The 20,359-nt window shown below is 43.6% G+C and overlaps 1 protein-coding gene across 1 annotated transcript; it reads right to left on the bottom strand.

Annotated features, from left to right (window-relative positions):
• Positions 1–1,780: 1,780 nt before the first annotated feature.
• LOC120679661 (clumping factor A-like) lies at positions 1,781–6,270 on the bottom strand. Its single transcript, XM_039961306.1, has 2 exons — positions 6,013–6,270; positions 1,781–2,188 (listed from the first exon to the last, which is right to left on the bottom strand). Exons 1-2 carry the CDS (start codon positions 6,268–6,270, stop codon positions 1,781–1,783), a joined length of 666 nt encoding a protein of 221 aa, XP_039817240.1.
• Positions 6,271–20,359: the final 14,089 nt, after the last annotated feature.

Genomic DNA, 20,359 nt, shown 5'->3' with positions numbered 1-20,359 from the left:
ACTGCCCACCTGTAGAGAATCCACCAGTACTGCACGGATAAGCAAAGAGTGAGTCACTCCAGCTAGCCACTGTCGCCTTAACTAAGTCAGGAGCTGGAGAAAGTGAAGCTGTAGTCCCTGCATATCCCATATCTGGTGAAGAAAAAGCCCCTCCAAGACCAAAGTGAAGTGAAGGGGGTGCAGAAGCTATAGGAAACGTCGCCGACGACCCTGGAACTGTCGATGAACAGACGTGTGTCCCAAACTGAGGTCCTGCACTGAAAGATGGAATTGGCCCCATGAAACTGGAAGAGAACGGTGGGGGCCCTGAGTATGGTCTAGCGAACTGAGATCCCACAAACTGTCCTGCGAACATCTGTGGGCCTGTGGTGAAAAGCTGTGGACCTGGACGGAACTGAGGTGCAAAAAGTGGAGATCCGTGTCCGAACTGCTGAGCTGAAGATGATCCACCTGGCTGACTCTCCTGACCAAAGAACATCTGCTCGCCCAGGTGGTCATACTGCCCAAAGTCCATCCCCTGGAAGCTCTCAATCATCTGGTCAAGTGAGGGGATCTCTGCTGCCTCTAGCTCTGGTGAGATAGGCGAGAGAGGTGGCTGGAGCTGCATGGCAGTGTACATCCTCTTCTGATTATCCCTCAACTTCTTGTTGGTCTTCCTCTCCCTCTCCTGATTAACCAGAATATCTCTCTGGTTCTTGATCATGCCTGCAAATGTCCTGAACATCCACCTGAAGGAAGAGGAAGACCTGCAAGGAGGGGAAGCATCTCTACCCTCATGAGGCACAAAGCCTCCAGCTGGCTCCTCCTGCTGAGGCACGTCCTGAGCGTGCTACTGTGCATCTACATCCTGATCAGGTAGTGGACCATGATCCTCCTGTTCCTCCTCCTGAACCTCGTCATATCTGCCCTCAGAAGGAACTCTCACATGCTTAGGATGCTTGATCCTAAGCGGCTCATGCTTCACATCCATCCCAAAATTTCTCCTGGTGACCTTCAGTATCACCCTCATGATATACGGTGCATAGCCACATGTCTTCAAGGGAGTCTCAGAAATATGCTTGATTTCCTCCCAAATGAAGTCGCCAACACTGAAGTCACCACCTCGAGGGTCTGGCTGCATCATGCTCATAAGATTCTTGGCATGCGATGAGTTGTCACTGGGATTCCCATCCCAGGGTGTAAGTGTCTTCCTGAACAGCCTGTTCAGGATGGAGTAGTAAGTGTACAACCCCGTGACCTTGCCTGCATTGCCAACCCTATCCCTCGGATACATGAATCTCACCTGATCAGCTGACAGAGGTAAATCATAGTGAAGCTTAGGATGATTCACGTCCTGATCATCAAGTCTCAAGTAATGGCAGAAAGAAGTGTAGGAACACTGGTAGTGATGTCCCTCTGTCATCCAGTAGACATTCCTCTCATTGTCATTCTCTAGATCATGCCCAAAATATACGATCGCGTAGAACTGGGCTATCACCTCCTTGTTCCAATCATGCTGGAACCCCATAATGTCCTTGATGTGCCTGTCCTCACACATCTGAGCCACCTCATCACAGATTTCATGACCCAAGTTTGCCATATGTGTCCAATCAACCCACTGGGCCTCTGAAGCAATCCCTGCCTTGGCAAGAATGACAGTCTGATAGAAGTCCTGCTGAAACCGAGTGTGAAACCTGTAGTCCATGGTGTCCTTTGGGACATCCAAAGGACTCTGACGTCTCAGCAAACGCGCAGCCGCTGTCATCCCGGTGTTGTAGTAGTTGACAATCTCTACACCGGCCTACCTGAAAGGAATCTGAATAGCTGGGGTCACCACAGGACCCTCCAAGTCTGAGCTGCCTACTGCACTCTCCTCTGACCCATCATCGCTGTCAACATCATCATCATCATCATCATTAGCATCATCTGCACTTGCATCTGCATCTGTCTCAGTGTCCTCATCATCACGAGGATCTCTCAAGTAGGGTGCATCCTCCTCTGTGTCATTGTCGGATGATTTGTCAATTTCCATCTGCTGTGCCCCTATCTTGGCCCTTCTAGGCCTCAACTGACGCTGACTAGGAGCTGCTGCAAGAGGCTGTGAAGCGGACACAACTGTAGCTGCCTTGGTACCACTACTGCTTGAACCCACTCCAGCTGCTCGTGCAACTCGATCCTCATTGAGTTTGCTCCTCTTCTCACGGTTTCTCTTATACATGATTTCCAATATGAGATAGAGAAATATTGAGCTGAAATTAGATCATGAGAAGAAACCCACAAGATCTGGATAGGAAGTATTTGAACTGCACTAGAAAACTGGAAACTGGGTTCTGTCAATCACAGACCGGTCAGACCGGTCGGATGGCCCGGTCAGACCGGTCCCTGACAGAAACTGGAGAAAGACTCGGTTTTGATGATCTTTGTTCAGGAAAAATCCTAGAGAACTTTGATAAACAATGTTAAGATTATCTAGCACTTTACAAAGCAAAGTGTGGCTTAAGCTGATGGTTTTGGGTTCTGGCCAGACCGACCGGTCAGACCGCTCGGGCGGACCGGTCAGACCGGTCGGGTGGCGCCCGAACCCTAGGATTTGATTCCGAGCAATGCGAGCCACGAAACTTCTCGATCTCTTAGGGAATAGTTCCTAGGCCTAGCAGAACTTACTGGACCAAAGGGATTGAAAAGATATGTGCTAACCTAAGAGATCGGGCGAGGGAAACATGTGATACCTTGGAAGAGAGATGAACTCGTGAGGAACTTCAAAACCAGCTTCACCACTGATTGATTTCCCCCTTCTAGCCCCAATGCATGTGATGAAGCAACCAAAACAAGGGCTAGAACTCCAAATCTCCAATGGAGTGAAGATGGAGAGAAGAGTGGAGGAGGGGCAGCGCACGGGTGAGAGGAGGTAGGAGTGAGTGTCTAACCAGTGAAAAGAAGTGAAATTGACTGTTTTACCCCGCGGAGGGGGTAAAAAGGGAGTTACCAGGTTGGACCGGTCAGACCGGTCGCACCTGAAGTGCAAGAAAAAGTTGCCTTCCAGACTATCCGGGTGAATATCCAGAGTATCCGGGTGTAGCCCACAGTATCCGGGAAAATATCCAGAGAATCCGGGACATTGATCACAAAGAAGTTTTAGAATGATAACTCCTTGATCAAATGGTTAAGCACTTCCAAAAATTCATATTTTCTAACCTTATGTGCTAACCATGAATTGGATAGGTGGATGACTAAGTAAGGAGTATTTTGATGAACACATTTTTCCGAAACAAGATCTCCTTGTCACTTCCAAGGAAGAGATGATTTTCCAATATAACCACTCCTTGGATGAGAGAAGTGATATAGATAGGAATCTATGGACTCGAGAAAACCTCACTACTTGTGACTAGCCATCAGCCAATCAAAGAGAACAATAGTCACATGTAGCTTGATACGGTCACAAGGACCAAGATCCAAAGTTTTTTAAATTTGACACACAACCTATCATGCTAGTTGAGTTTTTTTTTAAAAAATCTATCCTATAACACTCATGGCATGTAACAAGTCAAGCTATCACCACACTAGAGAGCTTAGCACAAACCTTACTCAATTTTTTTTATGCAAGATTGACACTTAGTCACAATTAGCAAGGTTTTAGCTAAATATCTAGGTGACAAGATTTCTTGAGATTGATGAATACAAATGCACACACTAGCAATAATGCGTGGCCTAGATGCTCAAAGGTAAAGCATAATGAGTAGAAAACATACCTTTGCCTCTTAGCCACTTAAACTTGTGCTTAAACTTTTAGAAACAATCACTAGTTCTCATAGATGAGAAATAGTGTGCAATGTAGCACAAGTACTTCATGATTATGCTTTGTCAATCAATATTTGATCCAATTGATGAATAAACTCATATTAACTTATATTGGATCCATAATGAGCATAATCAACACTATAAGAGACTACACATTCACTCTAGGAAAATGTTAGTCCCAAAGACACAATTGTAAAGTGATCTCCCCCTAAATAAGTGCATAAGAGTTTTGAATTTCTTTTATATGCACTTTATCCATATTAAGAGACTAGGAGAGACTACTTTAACAAGTTGGTCATAAAGCATATAAAAAGATATTTAATTGAAATTGTGCTAGATTCTCTTACTGCCTGAAGTACCTAACCCCAAGAGATGCATATAAAGCATATGCACTGAGAAGGACCCTTTTGCACATAGCTTCTTTCTCGTTTCTTCAGTTTGCTGCAGTTTTCTGGTCCAGACCGGTCAGACCGGTCTCACCAGTCAAACTGCAGTAACCTTCAATTTGTTCATGTCTTGCTTCAATGAATGTCTACTAGATATATTTGCTTACCTGTACTAAAACAAGACATTGCTCTACACAAGAGCCATTAAACGCATCTCACGGCAAATGGGGAGTAACTCAACGGAAAAATGCTTTAGTCACTTATTTAGAATGTCCCAAACTCAACACAAGTGACACACTAGTACTCTCCAAGAGTTAAGTGACTAATGCAATTTGAAATTAAAAACGAGTTACCGAGATAGCATTGGATGAAGATATGCAAGATTATTCCTTGAACTTGGTCAATGACATGAATACACAATAAACTTTCAAAGAACCAAGCTCTCCAATGCATCTCCATGTACCTGCAACCTTTTAAGCTTTCTTTGGTGCCCAAATGTTGTTGGGCCCTACAACGTTAGCCACAATAGACTTGGGGACCCAAATAGCTTTTATGCTAACATTGGGTGATTTGATCACCTTAGTAGCATGAGTATTCATCTTGTCCTTCCCAAGCTTAGCAATATCATATTGAACAAGTTTTGTGTTAAGCAAAATACCGTTTCGGCTATCCTTGCTCATATGCCCTTTTGCTCGACAAGTGTAGCAAATTCGGTGCTTAAGCTTGACGAAGGTGCTCTTGACTTTATTATTATACTTCTGAGCATCACAAGTCTTCTTGAGTGGAAGAGTGGGCTTTGTGGGCTTCTTGATGGGTCCTGCAGCAGCTCTGGCCTGGACCGGTCTGACCGGTCGGGAGTTACCGGTCTGACCGGTCTGGTCAGACCTGAACTGCTGAGGACAGCAGTGGGTCATATGCCCTTTTTCCTGCATCCAAAGCACACTCTATTTTCTGGAAGCTTTCTTTGACTTCTTGAAAGTCGCTCTTACTCATCGGGCTTAATTTGACAATTTCTTGCATAATGCCCTTTCTCTAGGCATCTATAGCACTTGATGTGTCCTAGAGACTTCTTTCTTGAAATCTTGTGCTTGATACTCTTTTGTTCTTGTTGAAGAGTTGATCTAGTGATGTTTGAACCCTTCTCAAGCTTCTTCACCACGGAGTCGCGGTTATCTTGAGAAGGTCTCACTTTCTCCTTGCCCTCCAACTTAATCACTTGTTCTTTGAGTCTTTTTACTTCTTTCATAAGTTCTTCATTTTCTTGTGCAATGAAGTCATCACAAGATTCTACAAATACTTGCTCAATACTAGATTGGCTTGCTTGAGAACAACATGGTTTAGTGCAATTCAAGTCAAATTGAACTTGTGAGCATGTGCAAGTGTGGAATAGAGGTTCATAGGATTTTACCGTTGTAGCCATAACCTCATGAGCCACTTCAAGTGAGACATGTGAGTTCACAAGCATCTCATAGGATTTTTCAAGCTCCGTATGAGTTCCTTGCAAAGCCACATGCTCACTAGTGAGCTTCTCCAACCTTGCCTTGAGCTCTTGATTCTCCTTCTCTAAAGAGTCAATCCGACACAAGGAGTTAGTAGATAAATTCTCTAATTTTCTTACCAAGGAGGCATAGATGATCTTGAGCTTGTCAAACTCTTCTTTGAATTTCATTGCTTGATCAACTCCTTGGTTATCTCCTTTCTTGATTTCGGCTGTCGAGCACTTGTGATCAACATCACTCGAAGATGTTGACTCATATGAAGCTCTTGCTTGCCTTGATGTCCGTCGGGAGCATTTTTTGCTCTCTTTGCGCTGTCCCCTGGTCAGACCGGTCTGACCGGTCACACATACCGGTCTGACCAGTTCCAACAGGGAACCAGCTGACTTTGCTCCTTTTCTTCCTTGATCATCGAACGAAACCACAAGAGGATGAGTATGATTCTCTGAAGTAATATACTCCTCTAGTGACCCTTCATCTTCTTCTTGATCTTCGTCGTTACTATCTTCTTCGCATATTGCCTCTAGAAGTTTCCAAAGACTATATGCATCAAGACGTATCTTTGAAAATTTCTTCTCCTCTTGTATAGAATCTGCAAAATCTTTGTCCATGCTTTCAAACAAGAGGTCAATTACACGACGATTACACAACAAGCATTCCTTTTCTTCATTTGACAAGTTTTTAAATCCTTTAGGTAGAATGCTAGTCTTTATGGCTTGCTCAAAAGAAGGACCCATGTTCCTTAGCATATTACGAATATGAGCTGACCAAGAAATATAGTTTGAGCCATTTATACCAAGGGGCTCAAACGGTACCTTGCAAAATGTCGACATGGTGATTCTCCAAGTGGTGAGGCTTTAATCCGGAGACCAAAGCTCTGATACCAATTGAAAGGATCTTGATCACGCGATGTCATAGCCTAGAGGGGGGTGAATAGGCGTTTCTTCAAAATTTGGCGCTTAATCCCTGCTGGAACTGCCTGGACCGGTCAGACCGGTCTATGCAGGCAGACAGTCCAGTCAGCAGGAACAAGTCCCCTCTCGAGCTTGAACCTATAAGAAACTTGGGATATGTGTCTTGCAGAGTATTTCTAACAATATAAACAAGTCCCTACACACAAATAGAGCACACCCAAGAAGATCGAGCGGAAGCACAATTTAAACTCAAAACTATAAATGCAAGGTAAGTAAATCAAACTGAAATAGAGATGATGCAATGAAGACACGGTGATTTGTTTGACCGAAGTTCGGATTCACCCCATGCACCCACATGTGAATCCTACTCTCCGTTGAGGAAGCACGTAGTGACCTCAAGGTCAAGCAATCTCTTCTTCTCCACTATATGACCATGCGCCCTCTTGGCACACGATCGAAGCCGCAACAAACTTACCGCTGCTCACCACAACTTTGGGAGCTAGCCGGCGACGCCTAGCCGTCTAGGAGCTGATGCTCCAAGAGTAACAAATGCTTCAATCGAGTTGGCCGACGCAACCTCAAGTGCTCAAAGCTCGGGATGTTTCTCTCTTGCTCAAATGGCTCTCAAGGAATGGATTCACTCTACCCAACTCAAAAATTCACCTTGAATCAAGCAACTCTCACAAAGAGAGGTTGGGGAGGACTCTCCAAGTGCTCACAAGGCTCTCAAGATGTTCTGAAATGTTCTAGCATCAGCACCCTCGAATGGGTGAAGTCATGGGGTATAAATACCCCTTCTCACAAAACTAGCCGTTGCCCTATCAGTGTTAGACCGGTCAGATCGGTCCCCTAGATCGGTCAGACCGGTCAGTTTTGAAAACTAGCCGTTGGAGACTCACCCTGCTCAGACCGGTCAGACCGGTCCCTTGGACCAGTCAGATGGGTCGCTCTCTATTTTCTGCAGTTAGCTCTCACTCCTTAGGCTAAACTCTCTAGGGACTTGTTGGCGCTCCTTAAGTACCCATTTTACTATATGATTAGGAGTTGTTTTGGTAAATTCTTCGGGATGATTCATGTACTAACCCGCCACTTGGCACCCGAACTTGACCGTTTTTGATTTTGTCCTGGATTTTGGAGCATGTTGCATTTTGACAGGAAATTGGACATTTTCAGAGATGTTTTGACGCATGGTTATAACTGGGCTAAGATGAGGAATAAAAGGAAGATTCAACACGCAAAAGATGGGACCGAAAGGGGCCAGAAAAGGCCAAGGACGGCCGGCCTGGAGTCCTTGGGCCTGCCGGCCTAGCCCTTTTCGGAGTCCAATCGATCTCGGTTTTCTTCAGCGCGAAGTATGCGTCAACCCTAATCTATGTTTTACCAAAACCGCCGACTATATCTGCCTATAAATACTCTGAAGCCGCCGTCAAAGAGGGGGGATCGCGGGAGCATCCAGGGAGATCGCAGAGATCGCAGAGAAGAGCATCCAGAGATACATTCGAGTTAGACACAAGAGAAAGGCGACACCGGAGGCCTCATCGTCCCTCGGCGCCGCTGCAAGTTGGAGGACAGCAAGGGATCCATCCCTTGCCGGAGATTTCGTCACCATGATCGACTACGCTTCGCTTAGCTTCATGGGGTAAAGTCCTCGTTTGTTCATGGGGTTGTAAGGAGATCTTGAGTTGTAATTGCCGAATCCTTTATGAGATTGATCTATCATGATTCTTGTTGATTATGCTTTGATGCCTAATAGTTCGCGACTTGGCTTTAGGTTTGCTTTGCTCTTGCATGGTTTACTTAGATTACATCAACTATCGTGTTCTTGTTGATTCGTTACCGATTATCCTCGTGTAGTGACAGTATGTGGGAGGGAAAGGTTTTGATCTTGGAACACACCTTTGATAGATTAGATCTGTTCTTCGTTGCTTGGCGATTACATCTCTAGTGATCCTAGACCCTAAGGACAAATGCTCTTCATATCTTGTACACACATCTATCATTGCTCACTAGTCTAGATTAGATTAGATTGGTTAGATTAGATCTATTTCACACTCAAATATTCAATATAGATCTTTTACCAACATCATTAGTGCTTAGTTAAGCATAGTAATACACTTGTTCCGTGGATTGATAAACCTTGGAGGAATACTCTAAGGGAAAAGCTACACGATCCGTGCGCTTGCGGGACGTAAATTGGCGCTTTAAGAAGCGTCAACAAACTTTTCTGGCGCCGTTGCCGGGGAACAAGCGATTTTGCTACGTTTAACTTTGTATTAATTTTGTTGGTTACTAACACCTAACCTTTTTCTCTAGAAATTTTTTGTTTTTGTTTTTGTTTTGATTGTCTAGATGGACCATCTCATTCAACACGTGGAGGAAGGAGAAAAATCACTAAGGGATTATGCAAGCCCACGATTGGAGGACTTCGACATGCAAAAATCAGATTCGGTGTTGCGAGCCACCGAGTACGAGATCAAGCCTCAAATCATCAAGATGGCGGCGGCAAACCCCTTTAGAGGAGATGAGACGGATAACCCATATAGACATATCAAGTGGTTCACAATGCTATGCAACACGGTACAACAAGACGGAGTTCCGCTAGCTTGGTTTAGATGGAATCTTTTCCCATACTCACTTGCGGAAGAAGCGAGAAGATGGTTTGCACTTGCATCCTTCGAGGTAAAAGGAAATTGGGATGACTTGATGAAGAAATTTTGCGAGCGGCTCTTTCCGTTAAGCAAGGTTCAATATATTCGGAAGCAAGTGATCAACTTCGCGCAAGGAGAAGAAGAAGGGATAGATCAAGCATGGGATAGATTCAATGGATAGATGGAACAAGGACCGAAGCTCGGATTTTCCGGAGAAGTACTCTTGCATACCTTTTATTTTTCCCTAACCCCCGAGTGCATGCAGTTTGTTCAAATGTGTGCAGGAGGAGATCTCATGGAGAAAACACTCATGGAAGCCGCCCAACTCCTACAAAAAATCAGCAAGGGTGCGGCCATGCGAAGAGATTGGGAAAAACGATGTTCGGCAAGCTCCGAGGAAGAATCTCAAGTGCGGGTGCTTGCTGGAATTTTCAGAAAAGAGACATCGGAAGTGAGGGAAGAACAACCGAAGCATGGGAAAGTCATAGAGACAAACCACAATGAAGAAGCATCGATCCGGAGTGAAACGAAAGACGACCCGGAAAAGAAAGGAAGAACCATGGGCACCACCAAATCGCTAAGAGAATTCGAGCAAATGGATTGGATACCAATTGACTTCGGAAGATTGTTCGACAAAGCAAGACCGCATCCAAATCAGCGAGGAATGGCGAAGGTGATAGCGGAAGACTTCCCGCCGGATAATCACACGGGATATACATTTGGCAAGGAATCGGCCGGTGATATTATTCGGAAACTTTTTGAAGAAAAAGAGGAAGATATTGATTTAGACGAAGTGTTGGAGATCAAAAGGACCCTGGGAGTGAACTCGGAATCGTCACCCTACGCGCACATAGCCCAAGTATATGCGATTGGAAGCGATCAAGGCGAAGGTAACCCATCACCCACATCTCGTGTCGATTTCATAATAGAAGGAATAGAATGTTGCAATGTTCTATGTGACGTTGGCGCCCATGTTAGTGTGCTGAGTTCCAAGGTTTACGTTGAGCTTTTTAACGAAACATCAAACTTAGATGCCACAATCATTAAATTGATCATGGGAGATGGTAGATTAATCAAACCGCTAGGAATGCTTAGAAATCTAAATGTTGCTATAGCGGGTAAAAAAATTCCTACCGACTTTTTTGTGATTAATGCTAGTGATGATGAGCATGAAGGCATAATCCTTGGAAAACCCTTTCTCAAATTAGTAAATGCTGTTTTAGATGTTGGAAAAGGGATTGTCACTTTTGATCTAGATGGAGAGAAGCGCTCACTCGAATTTCATTCAAAACCGTCTTTTGCTTCACCGCTACCTCTTGATAACGAAGAGGTAGAGAGCATTCGTTCCATTGATTCTTTCAGGGATCCTCTCCAACGCGCTTTGGAGAATGAAGACGCTCAAGATGATCAAGACGGAGAACTAGTGGAAACAATGGAAGAGTTGAAGCTGCAACACGGGAATTTGGAGGAAGAAAAATTTGAAGACATTGGAGAGTTAGATCAAGAAGAGGATGGTGCGCCCGATGTTGAGATGAAGCCACTCCCCAAGGGATTGAAATATGAATTTTTGGGAGATGGCAAGACTTTTCCGGTGATTATTAGTGACGAATTGAGTCCGGAAGAGATGGAGAAGTTGCTGAATTTATTAAAGAAGCACAAAAAGGTGATCGGCTACTCGATTAACGACTTGAAAGGTATTAGCCCCGCTTTTTGCACACATCGTATACAACTCGAGGAGCAATACAAGCCGGTGGTAGAGCATCAAAGAAGGTTGAGCCATGCTATGCGTGATGTGGTGAAGAAGGAGGTTATCAAATTATTGAATGCCGGAATAATATACCCCGTACCACATAGTGAATGGGTAAGCCCCGTGCATTGCGTTCCGAAAAAAAGGAGGACTCACGATTGTGAAAAATGAGAAGGAGTAATTGATACCGCAAAGAACCATCACGGGATGGAGGATGTGCATCGATTATAGAAAATTGAATAAGGCAACGAGGAAGGATCATTTTCCACTACCATTCATTGACGAGATGCTAGAAAGGTTGGCAAAGCATTCACACTTTTGTTACCTTGATGGATACTCGGGATTCTTCCAAATACCTATTCATCCGGATGATCAACATAAGACCACGTTTACTTGCCCGTATGGAACTTTTGCATATCGGAGGATGCCTTTTGGATTGTACAATGCGCCCGCTTCTTTTCAAAGGTGCATGATGGCTATATTTTCAGATTTCATAGAAGAGATTATGGAGGTATTCATGGATGATTTCTCGGTGCATGGTACTAGCTTTGATAATTGCTTGGGAAATTTGGAGAAAGATCTTAAAAGATGTGGAGAGGTTGATCTTGTGCTTAATTGGGAGAAGTGTCATTTCATGGTGAAAGAAGGAATTGTTCTCGGTCATGTTATCTCCGAGAGAGGGATAGAGGTAGACAGAGCAAAAATAGAAACCGTGGAGAAGTTGCCACCACCTACGGACATCAAGTCTTTGAGAAGCTTCCTCGGTCATGCCGGATTTTATAGGAGGTTCATAAAGGATTTTTCAAAAATCACCAAGCCATTGACACAACTTCTCCAAAAAGATGTGGAATACATCTTCGATAGTGATTGTCTTCACGCATTTCGAACACTCAAGCAATCCCTCATAAGTGCTCCTATCATGCAACCTCCGGATTAGAATCTACCTTTTGAAATCATGTGTGATGCAAGCGACTACGCCGTAGGAGCTGTTCTTGGACAAAGGAAAGAGGGAAAGGTAAATGCTATCTACTACACAAGCAAGACTCTCAATGAAGCCCAATTTAATTATGCAACAACGGAGAAAGAATTGCTTGCCATGGTATTCGCCTTCGAAAAATTCAGATCATACATAGTAAATTCAAAGGTGATAGTTTATACCGACCATGCGGCAATCAAGTATCTCTTGTCCAAGAAAGATGCTAAACCACGCTTGATTCGATGGATCCTATTGCTACAAGAATTCGATGTGGAGATAAGGGACAAGAAAGGGGCAGAAAATGTTGTGGCCGACCACCTATCAAGGATGAACCATGGAGATGATGGAAAAGAACCTGTCGAGGATCAAATGAGAGATGATCACCTATATAGAATTCTCGACAAAGATAGTTGGATGAATGAAATAATAAGGGCAATAAAAGGGATGCCCTTTGATCACTTGGACAAGAATGCAAAGAAAAGAGTGATCGCGGAAAGAAGAAAATACTATTGGGATCCACCATACTTATATAGATATGGAGAAGATGGAGTCCTAAGAAGATGCATATCAAGGGAGGAATGTGAAGAAGTTCTAAGGAAGTGTCACTCGTCGGGATATGGAGGACATTATGGGCATTTTAGAACTCACGCTAAGGTATGGGCTAGTGGATTCTATTGGCCCGAGATGCATGAAGACGCGAAAAGATTTGTTTCGACTTGTCCGGAATGCCAAAGGACGGGGAATATCTCGCAAAGGAATGCCATGCCATTGAACTACAATTTGCAAATAGATCTATTTGATGTCTGGGGAATCGATTTCATGGGACCATTTGTGAACTCACATGGGTTTGAGCATATATTGGTGATGGTGGATTATGTTTCTAAGTGGGTTGAAACTATGCCGTGTCGGAAGGCATCAACGGAGGAGTCCACACACATGATTAAATCGGTAATCTTCCCTCGATATGGCGTCCCGAGAATATTGATAAGCGATGGAGGAACACACTTCACGGGCAAAGACTTTGGTAAATGCTTGAAGAAATTGGGAATTGAACATAGAGTGTCCACGGCTTATCACCCCAAACAAACGGACAAGCGGAAACTTCGAACAAGCAATTGAAAGACATTTTAAAGAAGACCGTGGTAAAAGGAGGAAAAGATTGGTCGAAGAGACTAGATGATGCACTATGAGCATATCGTACAGCACACAAAACCCCGATTGGTATGACTCCTTATCAATTTGTTTATGGAAAAACATGCCACTTGCCGGTTGAGCTAGAACATAAGGCATATTGGGCAATGAAGGAAATGAACTTTGATGCGGAAGCCGCTGGAATTAAAAGGAGAATCCAAATAAGCAAATTGGAGGAGTTAAGATTGAAAGCGTACAATAGTGCATCAATTTACAAAGAAAGGATGAAGAGGTGGTACGACAAACGATTACAAAACAAGGAATTCAAAGAAGGAGACAAGGTCCTACTCTATAATTCAAGATTCAAACTTTTTGGCAAAGGAAAATTGCAAAGCAAATGGGATGGACCATACGTCGTACACTCGGTTTCACCCACGGGAGCGGTGACAATCATGGATGCAAAAGGCGACCAATATGTGGTGAACGGACAGCGACTAAAGGTATTCCTGGAGCCCGACGTCGTGCCCCTTCATTACATCGACATATACACCATGGATGAGGAACCGGAACGTCAAGCCTAACGACGTTAAGCAAGGTAAGTTTGTAAATATTCTCTTTTAGATTTTATTTTCATAGTTTTAATTCTATTCTGGACGAACTTTGAGTAAAACATAGGCTTCTAATTTATTGGTGTGCACCTCGGAAAAAGTTGGAGTCCAGGGGGCTGAAAAACCCCCTGGGCCGGCCGGCCCAACACCCCTAGGCCGGCCGGCCTAAGCCTTCTCGTGTGCGAATCGGTCTCGATTTCTGGTAGGTGCGAGATAAGGAAATTTCAAACCTGTGCCTTATAGATTTCGCATGCCAAAACCGAAGAGATTTTGGACTTCTCGTCCAAGTCTTTTCGGGATATAAATAGAGGCGCGGGTTAGATCTTTTCAATCTACACCACCACCTCGTGAGAGACATCGACAATGGCCGGTCCAGTGAGCGCAAGAGCTATGATTGAAGCGATGGAGATCAATGAGAGGGGCATGACGCCCAACACCCCCATGCCAAGGACGCCTAGCCCCATCTCGGCAACCGGTGCGCAGCCCCTCCTTCTCGAAGCAAAGCGATGTGAAGCAAAGGCCCCTCCGAAGAAATTCAATACTCAAGCAAGGATGAGCGTCGGAGGGAAGGGCCTTCCATGGTGCAACGAGAAGCTAGCACAAGCCCAAAGGGTGATCATCGTCATCAGCAGTGATGAAGACGAAGGCGAGAAGCGACAAGACAAAAAGCCACCCGCGCCTAGGCGTTCCTTGCGCCTCCTCGGAGTTATAAGAAAGAACTACATCGAGCACACCCCGGAGCCGAAGGACTATGCTGGAGACAGTGATTGGGAGAGCATCATGAGCCCTGGTTCATGTGGTGCCACCGGTCGTGACTACGATGATGATTGGCCGGGGTGGGCCGAAGAGGAGAGAAGGGAGGAAGACGACCCCTCTGGAGGTGATAGCGGCAAGAAGAAGAAGGATGACGACGAGCCCGAGGATGACAGCCCCAACCGCAGCGGGCATTACTCCGGGTGCTGTTTCAAGTGCCGCAATGAAATCGCGGATCTCCGCGCCACCATCGATAGGTGTCACGATCGAATCGTGGCAATGGATCGAAGGATGGACGACATCGAGAGCTTGGCCGAAAAAGACTACAACTTCCTTGTCCGCAACATAAGGAAGTTATTCGGGATGGTCGGAGATCTACAAAAGCAAGGAGGAGGGCGTCCAAGATGCAATTGCCCGAGGTGCCATTGAGAACACCGATGAGCGTCACACCCGTCTTTTATATCATTGCGACGAGGACGCCGCATAATCTAAGCATGGGGGGGGGGAAGGTGTGACGACTCGTAGATTTAATTTTGTTAGTCTTTGTTTACTCGAAAGTTCGTCGTGTGCGTGTCTTTAATTCCGGATGTGTGAAAGTCATAGCTTAGCGTTGTGTGCTTTATTTTTTCGCATGTGTGAGAGTGAGTCTTAAATTAGTGATGAGTCATGAAAACAAAATAAAAAGAGTCTTTGTTTTTTGTTGGATCGTGCAATTTTATTTATGCATTCAGTTTTACTTTATTTTCTTTAAAAGCAATTGTTCACGAGTGTTGTCATGAAATTTATATCTTATTTGTGGAGCTTAGTAAATTATTCGTCCATGTTAATACCCACACTTGAGCTTTGATCTAGCGCTTGGTTTTGATTACGCTTGCGAGTAAGGCATGATTTGGAGAACTTTAATTTCATAAAAATAATAAAACCCCTACAAACATAAGGTTGATCAAGTTCCTGGCAAGTTGAGAGTAAAAATCCTATCATCCAAAAGCTTTATTCGTTCCACCATAAGTATTGGATGTACATTGAGTTGAGTTAGGATTTCTTTCTCTTGGGAATTTTAATTTCGAGCAATGATCATGTCCGTATTTTTCATCTCTGAATTGCTAGCCACGTCAATATTCGGTAATGAGAATTCCTCATTGGAACAACTCATGAGATCTACCAGATTCCAAAACCCGAACCCGAGATTATCTTGTTTATTATCGTCTTCCTTGACCACAACCCAATTATGAGGATACGTTCTGTTTCTGCGCATGATTTGTAAAAAACATAACTTTGGGATGAAGAAAGGAAGGAGTACTGGAAAGACAGACCGAATCTGACCTGGGAAAGCCCCAGGCCGGCCGGTCTACACCTCTTGAGCCGGCCGGCTTAGGCCTCTCTGGTCTCGGTTCGGGCTCCAAAAATTCAGGGTGACACTTTGGAGATTTGCCTATCTATGTTTTATAGAAAGTGTCCTATGAAAAGGTTCGGAACAGAGAGAGAAAATTCGGGAGAGAAAGATAAAAAAAAGAAAGAGATAAGAAAAAAAATGTATGAGAAGAGAAGAAAAAAATGAATAAATGAAGGGATTCTATGGTTAGAGAAGTGCAAAGAGATATCACCTTGTTGTTTGAAGACAATATCCTCAATTCCAACCATGTGCAATCCGACAACGAGGACGATGCTTGTGCCTTGAAGTCAATCTTTTTGTATGCCTTTGTACATGTCGACCATTCTAAATCTTCTTACCCTTGAACCCTTTACATTATGGAGAAACTCTCATGATCATTGGCTCGGAAGGTAAGCAATCATTAGAAGGTTTTCTTAATTTGACAATATATGTATATACTTTGCTAAGCCTCACTTATAGCCCCAGTTTATACTTGAGAGACATTTGGGAGATGAGAGTTTGCAAATAATAATAGGATAGCCACTTATATCGAGAGACATGAAAGGACTTGTGCAAGAATTTTTGGTCTAACCTTTGTTGCAGGGTATTTTGTTTCTTAAATAAAAAAGAGAGAAAAACCTCCAAGGATGGCAAGAAAAGCAAGTATTGTCGATATTCGAGTTGCCGGCTAAAGGTAAGAGTTGTGGAGTAATATTGGATGAGTTTTTAAACGCCCATGATATGATTATCCTCGCTGCTCCTCTGACCTTTGTTTGAAGAAATATTGTTAGACTTGTTTGCATAAGTGAATTTTGCAGTTCGAGAACTCTTGAGCAACCCATGGAAGGATTTGATGATTTGATTTGCTCGAGGACGAGCAAAAGCTAAGCATGGGGGGAATGTTGGCACTCCTTAAGTACTCATTTTACTATATGATTAGGAGTTGTTTTGGTAAATTCTTCGGGTTGATTCATGTACTAACCCACCACTTGGCACCCGAACTTGACCGTTTTCGATTTTTTCCTAGATTTTGGAGCATGTTGCATTTTGACAGGAAATTGGACATTTTCGGAGATGTTTTGACGCATGGTTACAACTGGGCTAAGATGAGGAATAAAAGGAAGATTCAACACGCAAAAGATGGGACCAAAAGGGGCCAGAAAAGGCCCAGGCCGGCCGGCCTGGAGTCCTTGGGCCGGCCGGCCTAGCCCTTTTCGGAGTCCAATCGATCTCGGTTTTCTTCAGCGCGAAGTATGCGTCAACCCTAATATATGTTTTACCAAAACCGCCGACTATATCTGCCTATAAATACCCCGAAGCCGCCGTCAAAGAGGGGGGATCGCGGGAGCATCCAGGGAGATCGCAGAGATCGCAGAGAAGAGCATCCAGAGATACATTCGAGTTAGACATAAGAGAAAGGCGACACCGGAGGCCTCATCGTCCCTCGGCGCCGCTGCAAGTTGGAGGACAGTAAGGGATCCATCCCTTGCCGGAGATTTCGTCACCATGATCGACTACGCTTCGCTTAGCTTCATGGGGTAAAGTCCTCGTTTGTTCATGGGGTTGTAAGGAGATCTTGAGTTGTAATTGTCGAATCCTTTATGAGATTGATCTATCATGATTTTTGTTGATGATGCTTTGATGCCTAATAGTTCGCGACTTGGCTTTGGGTTTGCTTTGCTCTTGCATGGTTTACTTAGATTACATCAACTATCGTGTTCTTGTTGATTCGTTACCAATTATCCTCGTGTAGTGACAGTATGCGGGAGGGAAAGGTTTTGATCTTGGAACACACCTTTGATAGATTAGATCTGTTCTTCGTTGCTTGGCGATTACATCTCTAGTGATCCTAGACCCTATGGATAAATGCTCTTCATATATTGTGCACACATCTATCATTGCTCACTAGTCTAGATTAGATTAGATTGGTTAGATTAGATCTATTTCACACTCAAATATTCAATATAGATCTTTTACCAACATCATTAGTGCTTAGTTAAGTATAGTAATACACTTGTTCCGTGGATTGATAAACCTTGGGGGAATACTCTAAGGGAAAAGCTACATGATCCGTGCGCTTGCGGGACGTAAATTGGCGCTTTAAGAAGCGTCAACAGGAATGGTTTGAGCACTTTTGGTATTGTCTAAACCTACTGATGTTGCATCCCTCTTGATAGTACGGCATACCTATACTCAAGTGCACAAATGAAATATACAATTTCCACGATTACTTGAGTTTCTTCATAATATGATCATGCCGACTTTTCTTTGATCAAAACCGTGAGGGCATCAACATCTTCTTTCTTTTGAGCATACCCGCTTTGAGCTAGTGACTTTGAATCTTTGATTTGCATAGGAGTGAAATCCAACTTGATTCACAAGTCACTTTCTTTACTTGAATAATGACACTCTTCAACATAGAGCTCTCCATGACTCTAGGATCTCCGGCCTTTGACCCGTATCGGTTTCTTTGCTCCCCCCAAGCCGTCGCTTGCGTAACCTCTTGAAATACGCCTCTCGGTCCTCTACCTTTATCTTAACCATCCATCTTGAACTTATATTGATTTGTGTCATGCATGAAATCTTCAAATTCTCAATTCAATCTTATATGCAAGCCTTCCAATTCGAGACATCATATATATCAACTCATGTCTCATTCTCTTTTGCCTTGCTTGCTTGCTTCTTAAGTTAATAATCATTTATCACATGTGACAAGATCTTCTATATTTGAAACTATGCATAAGCATATCACATCTCATTCACAAAATCTTTACTTGTCACTTTGAATCCCATCATAGATCGAAACAAGCCTTCGCAAATATTAGAGCCTTTATATCAATCATGAATACTTTGCTCTATTTTCCTTTTCTTGTTTTGCTTGTCACATATACATTATACCAATGGGATAAACACGCTGGCTTGCAACACATGAGCCATCTCTTTTAATACACATTTCATAATTAAATGCCTGTTCATAATCTCATGCAAACAAGTTAGTCCTTTAATCGCGTTGTCAATCAATGCTCCAAAACCCACTAGGGCCTAGATGCTCTTACAAATACAAGATTAATAATAACTTAAATGATAGATTGCAACAGCGCCAGAAAAGCTTGTTGACGGCACTTAAGCACGCCAAACCTTATACTATGAGCGCACAGTATCAGTGTAGTGTTTCCCCGAGATGAGTATCAAGGGTTTCTCAATCAATGGAAAACTAAGTTTAAACTACTATTAATCAAGGATTAATCGATTACTAGCTAGCTCTAATAGATCTAATAAGCTAAAGGATGATAAACGATAATCTAATCACAAACAAGATAAAACACTAGACTATAGAATAAACTAAATCAAAGATGAAACTTGTTTAGAACAAACTAAGCAAGATCAAGATAGGCTAAATATGGCTAAGGAATTAGCAAGAGATATGAGACAAACTTCTTATAAACTAATAACCACCTTGAGCAAAGATCTAACATGCAATACAGAATAAACATGATAACGAACGTCATAGAATTACTAGAACCTTTCCCTCCAACCACTTGTCACATAAGTCAGGGTAATCGACAAACTAGCAAGCCTAAACCAAGTCTAAGCATGAGTAGATTCAATCAACTAATTAAAGTAAAAAGATCTACTTAAAGACACGTGGATATCAAATCTGGCCAGATCACATGTAAGGATGAAGCATTGCAAAGACATGGATCGTATATCATGTATAAACAAAGAACTAATAGCAAATAGACTACTTCATTGATCGAACTCAAGGTTTATCATAATAAAATAAGAAGAATAGAGAGTTACTCGAAGAACATCATGAACTAGACTCGCAAAGATGTCGATTTCGACGAGACGAAGCACGTAGTCGAAGATGAGCTCGAGACTCCCTGGGAACAGCTGGGGTCGGCCGACCCTAGGGGGTTTGGTCGGCCGAGCCCCTCTGTTCCTGCCTCCTCTCGCCGCCTCCTTTCGCCGGGATCGCCTTCTCGACGAGTTGAGCGACCGTGGACCCTCAACCCTAACTTTGGAGCTCTTGTTTACAATGAATTGGATGCCTCTCCCTCTAGGGAGGCCATATATTTATACTCCGGAGAGTCCCCTATACATGGAATCTAATAGGTCGGTTACAAGAGTCCTAAGACACCTAAAGCATGTATCTTGAAGGTTCTTGGGCGTCCATGAAGCTCCTTGCTTGGAGAAGAAGTCCTTGTCCTAGTCCTTCCCGAAATCAGCTTTCCATATTCTGCAGCCTTTACTATTTCGACCATAACTCCCATATCCGAAGTCCAAATAATGCAAACTCGGACTCTAAATTGTAGATCTCGAAGAGATCTACAACTTTGGTATTCAAACTTTCTTCATTTGACGTCGTTAAGGTCTCCGAATTGGGCCCGCAAGGTGCTGCTGTCCTGGAATCCGAGAATATCTCGAGATTTAATTGGGGGTTGGATTGGACTCTTGATAAACCTTCCTTGTTTTCAGAATCTTCATCCTCAAGCAATCCTTCGCCTCCGGAACCTTCTCCATAATGGGCTTGGGCCTTCTTTTGCTCTT

The sequence above is a fragment of the Panicum virgatum genome, chromosome 6N (assembly GCF_016808335.1).
Source record: "Panicum virgatum strain AP13 chromosome 6N, P.virgatum_v5, whole genome shotgun sequence".
NCBI classification, from domain to species: domain Eukaryota; kingdom Viridiplantae; phylum Streptophyta; class Magnoliopsida; order Poales; family Poaceae; genus Panicum; species Panicum virgatum.
This window is presented reverse-complemented; position numbering and strand designations above follow the sequence as displayed.

Excerpts from the sequence above, each read along its gene's own strand:
- LOC120679661 (XM_039961306.1), bottom strand. The coding sequence starts at position 6,270 with ATGGACAAAGATTTTGCAGATTCTATACAAGAGGAGAAGAAATTTTCA. Across the intron at positions 2,189-6,012 it reads TGTTGGAACTGGTCAGACCG|AGAAACCGTGAGAAGAGGAG; the intron begins GTATGTGTGACC and ends ATCATGTATAAG.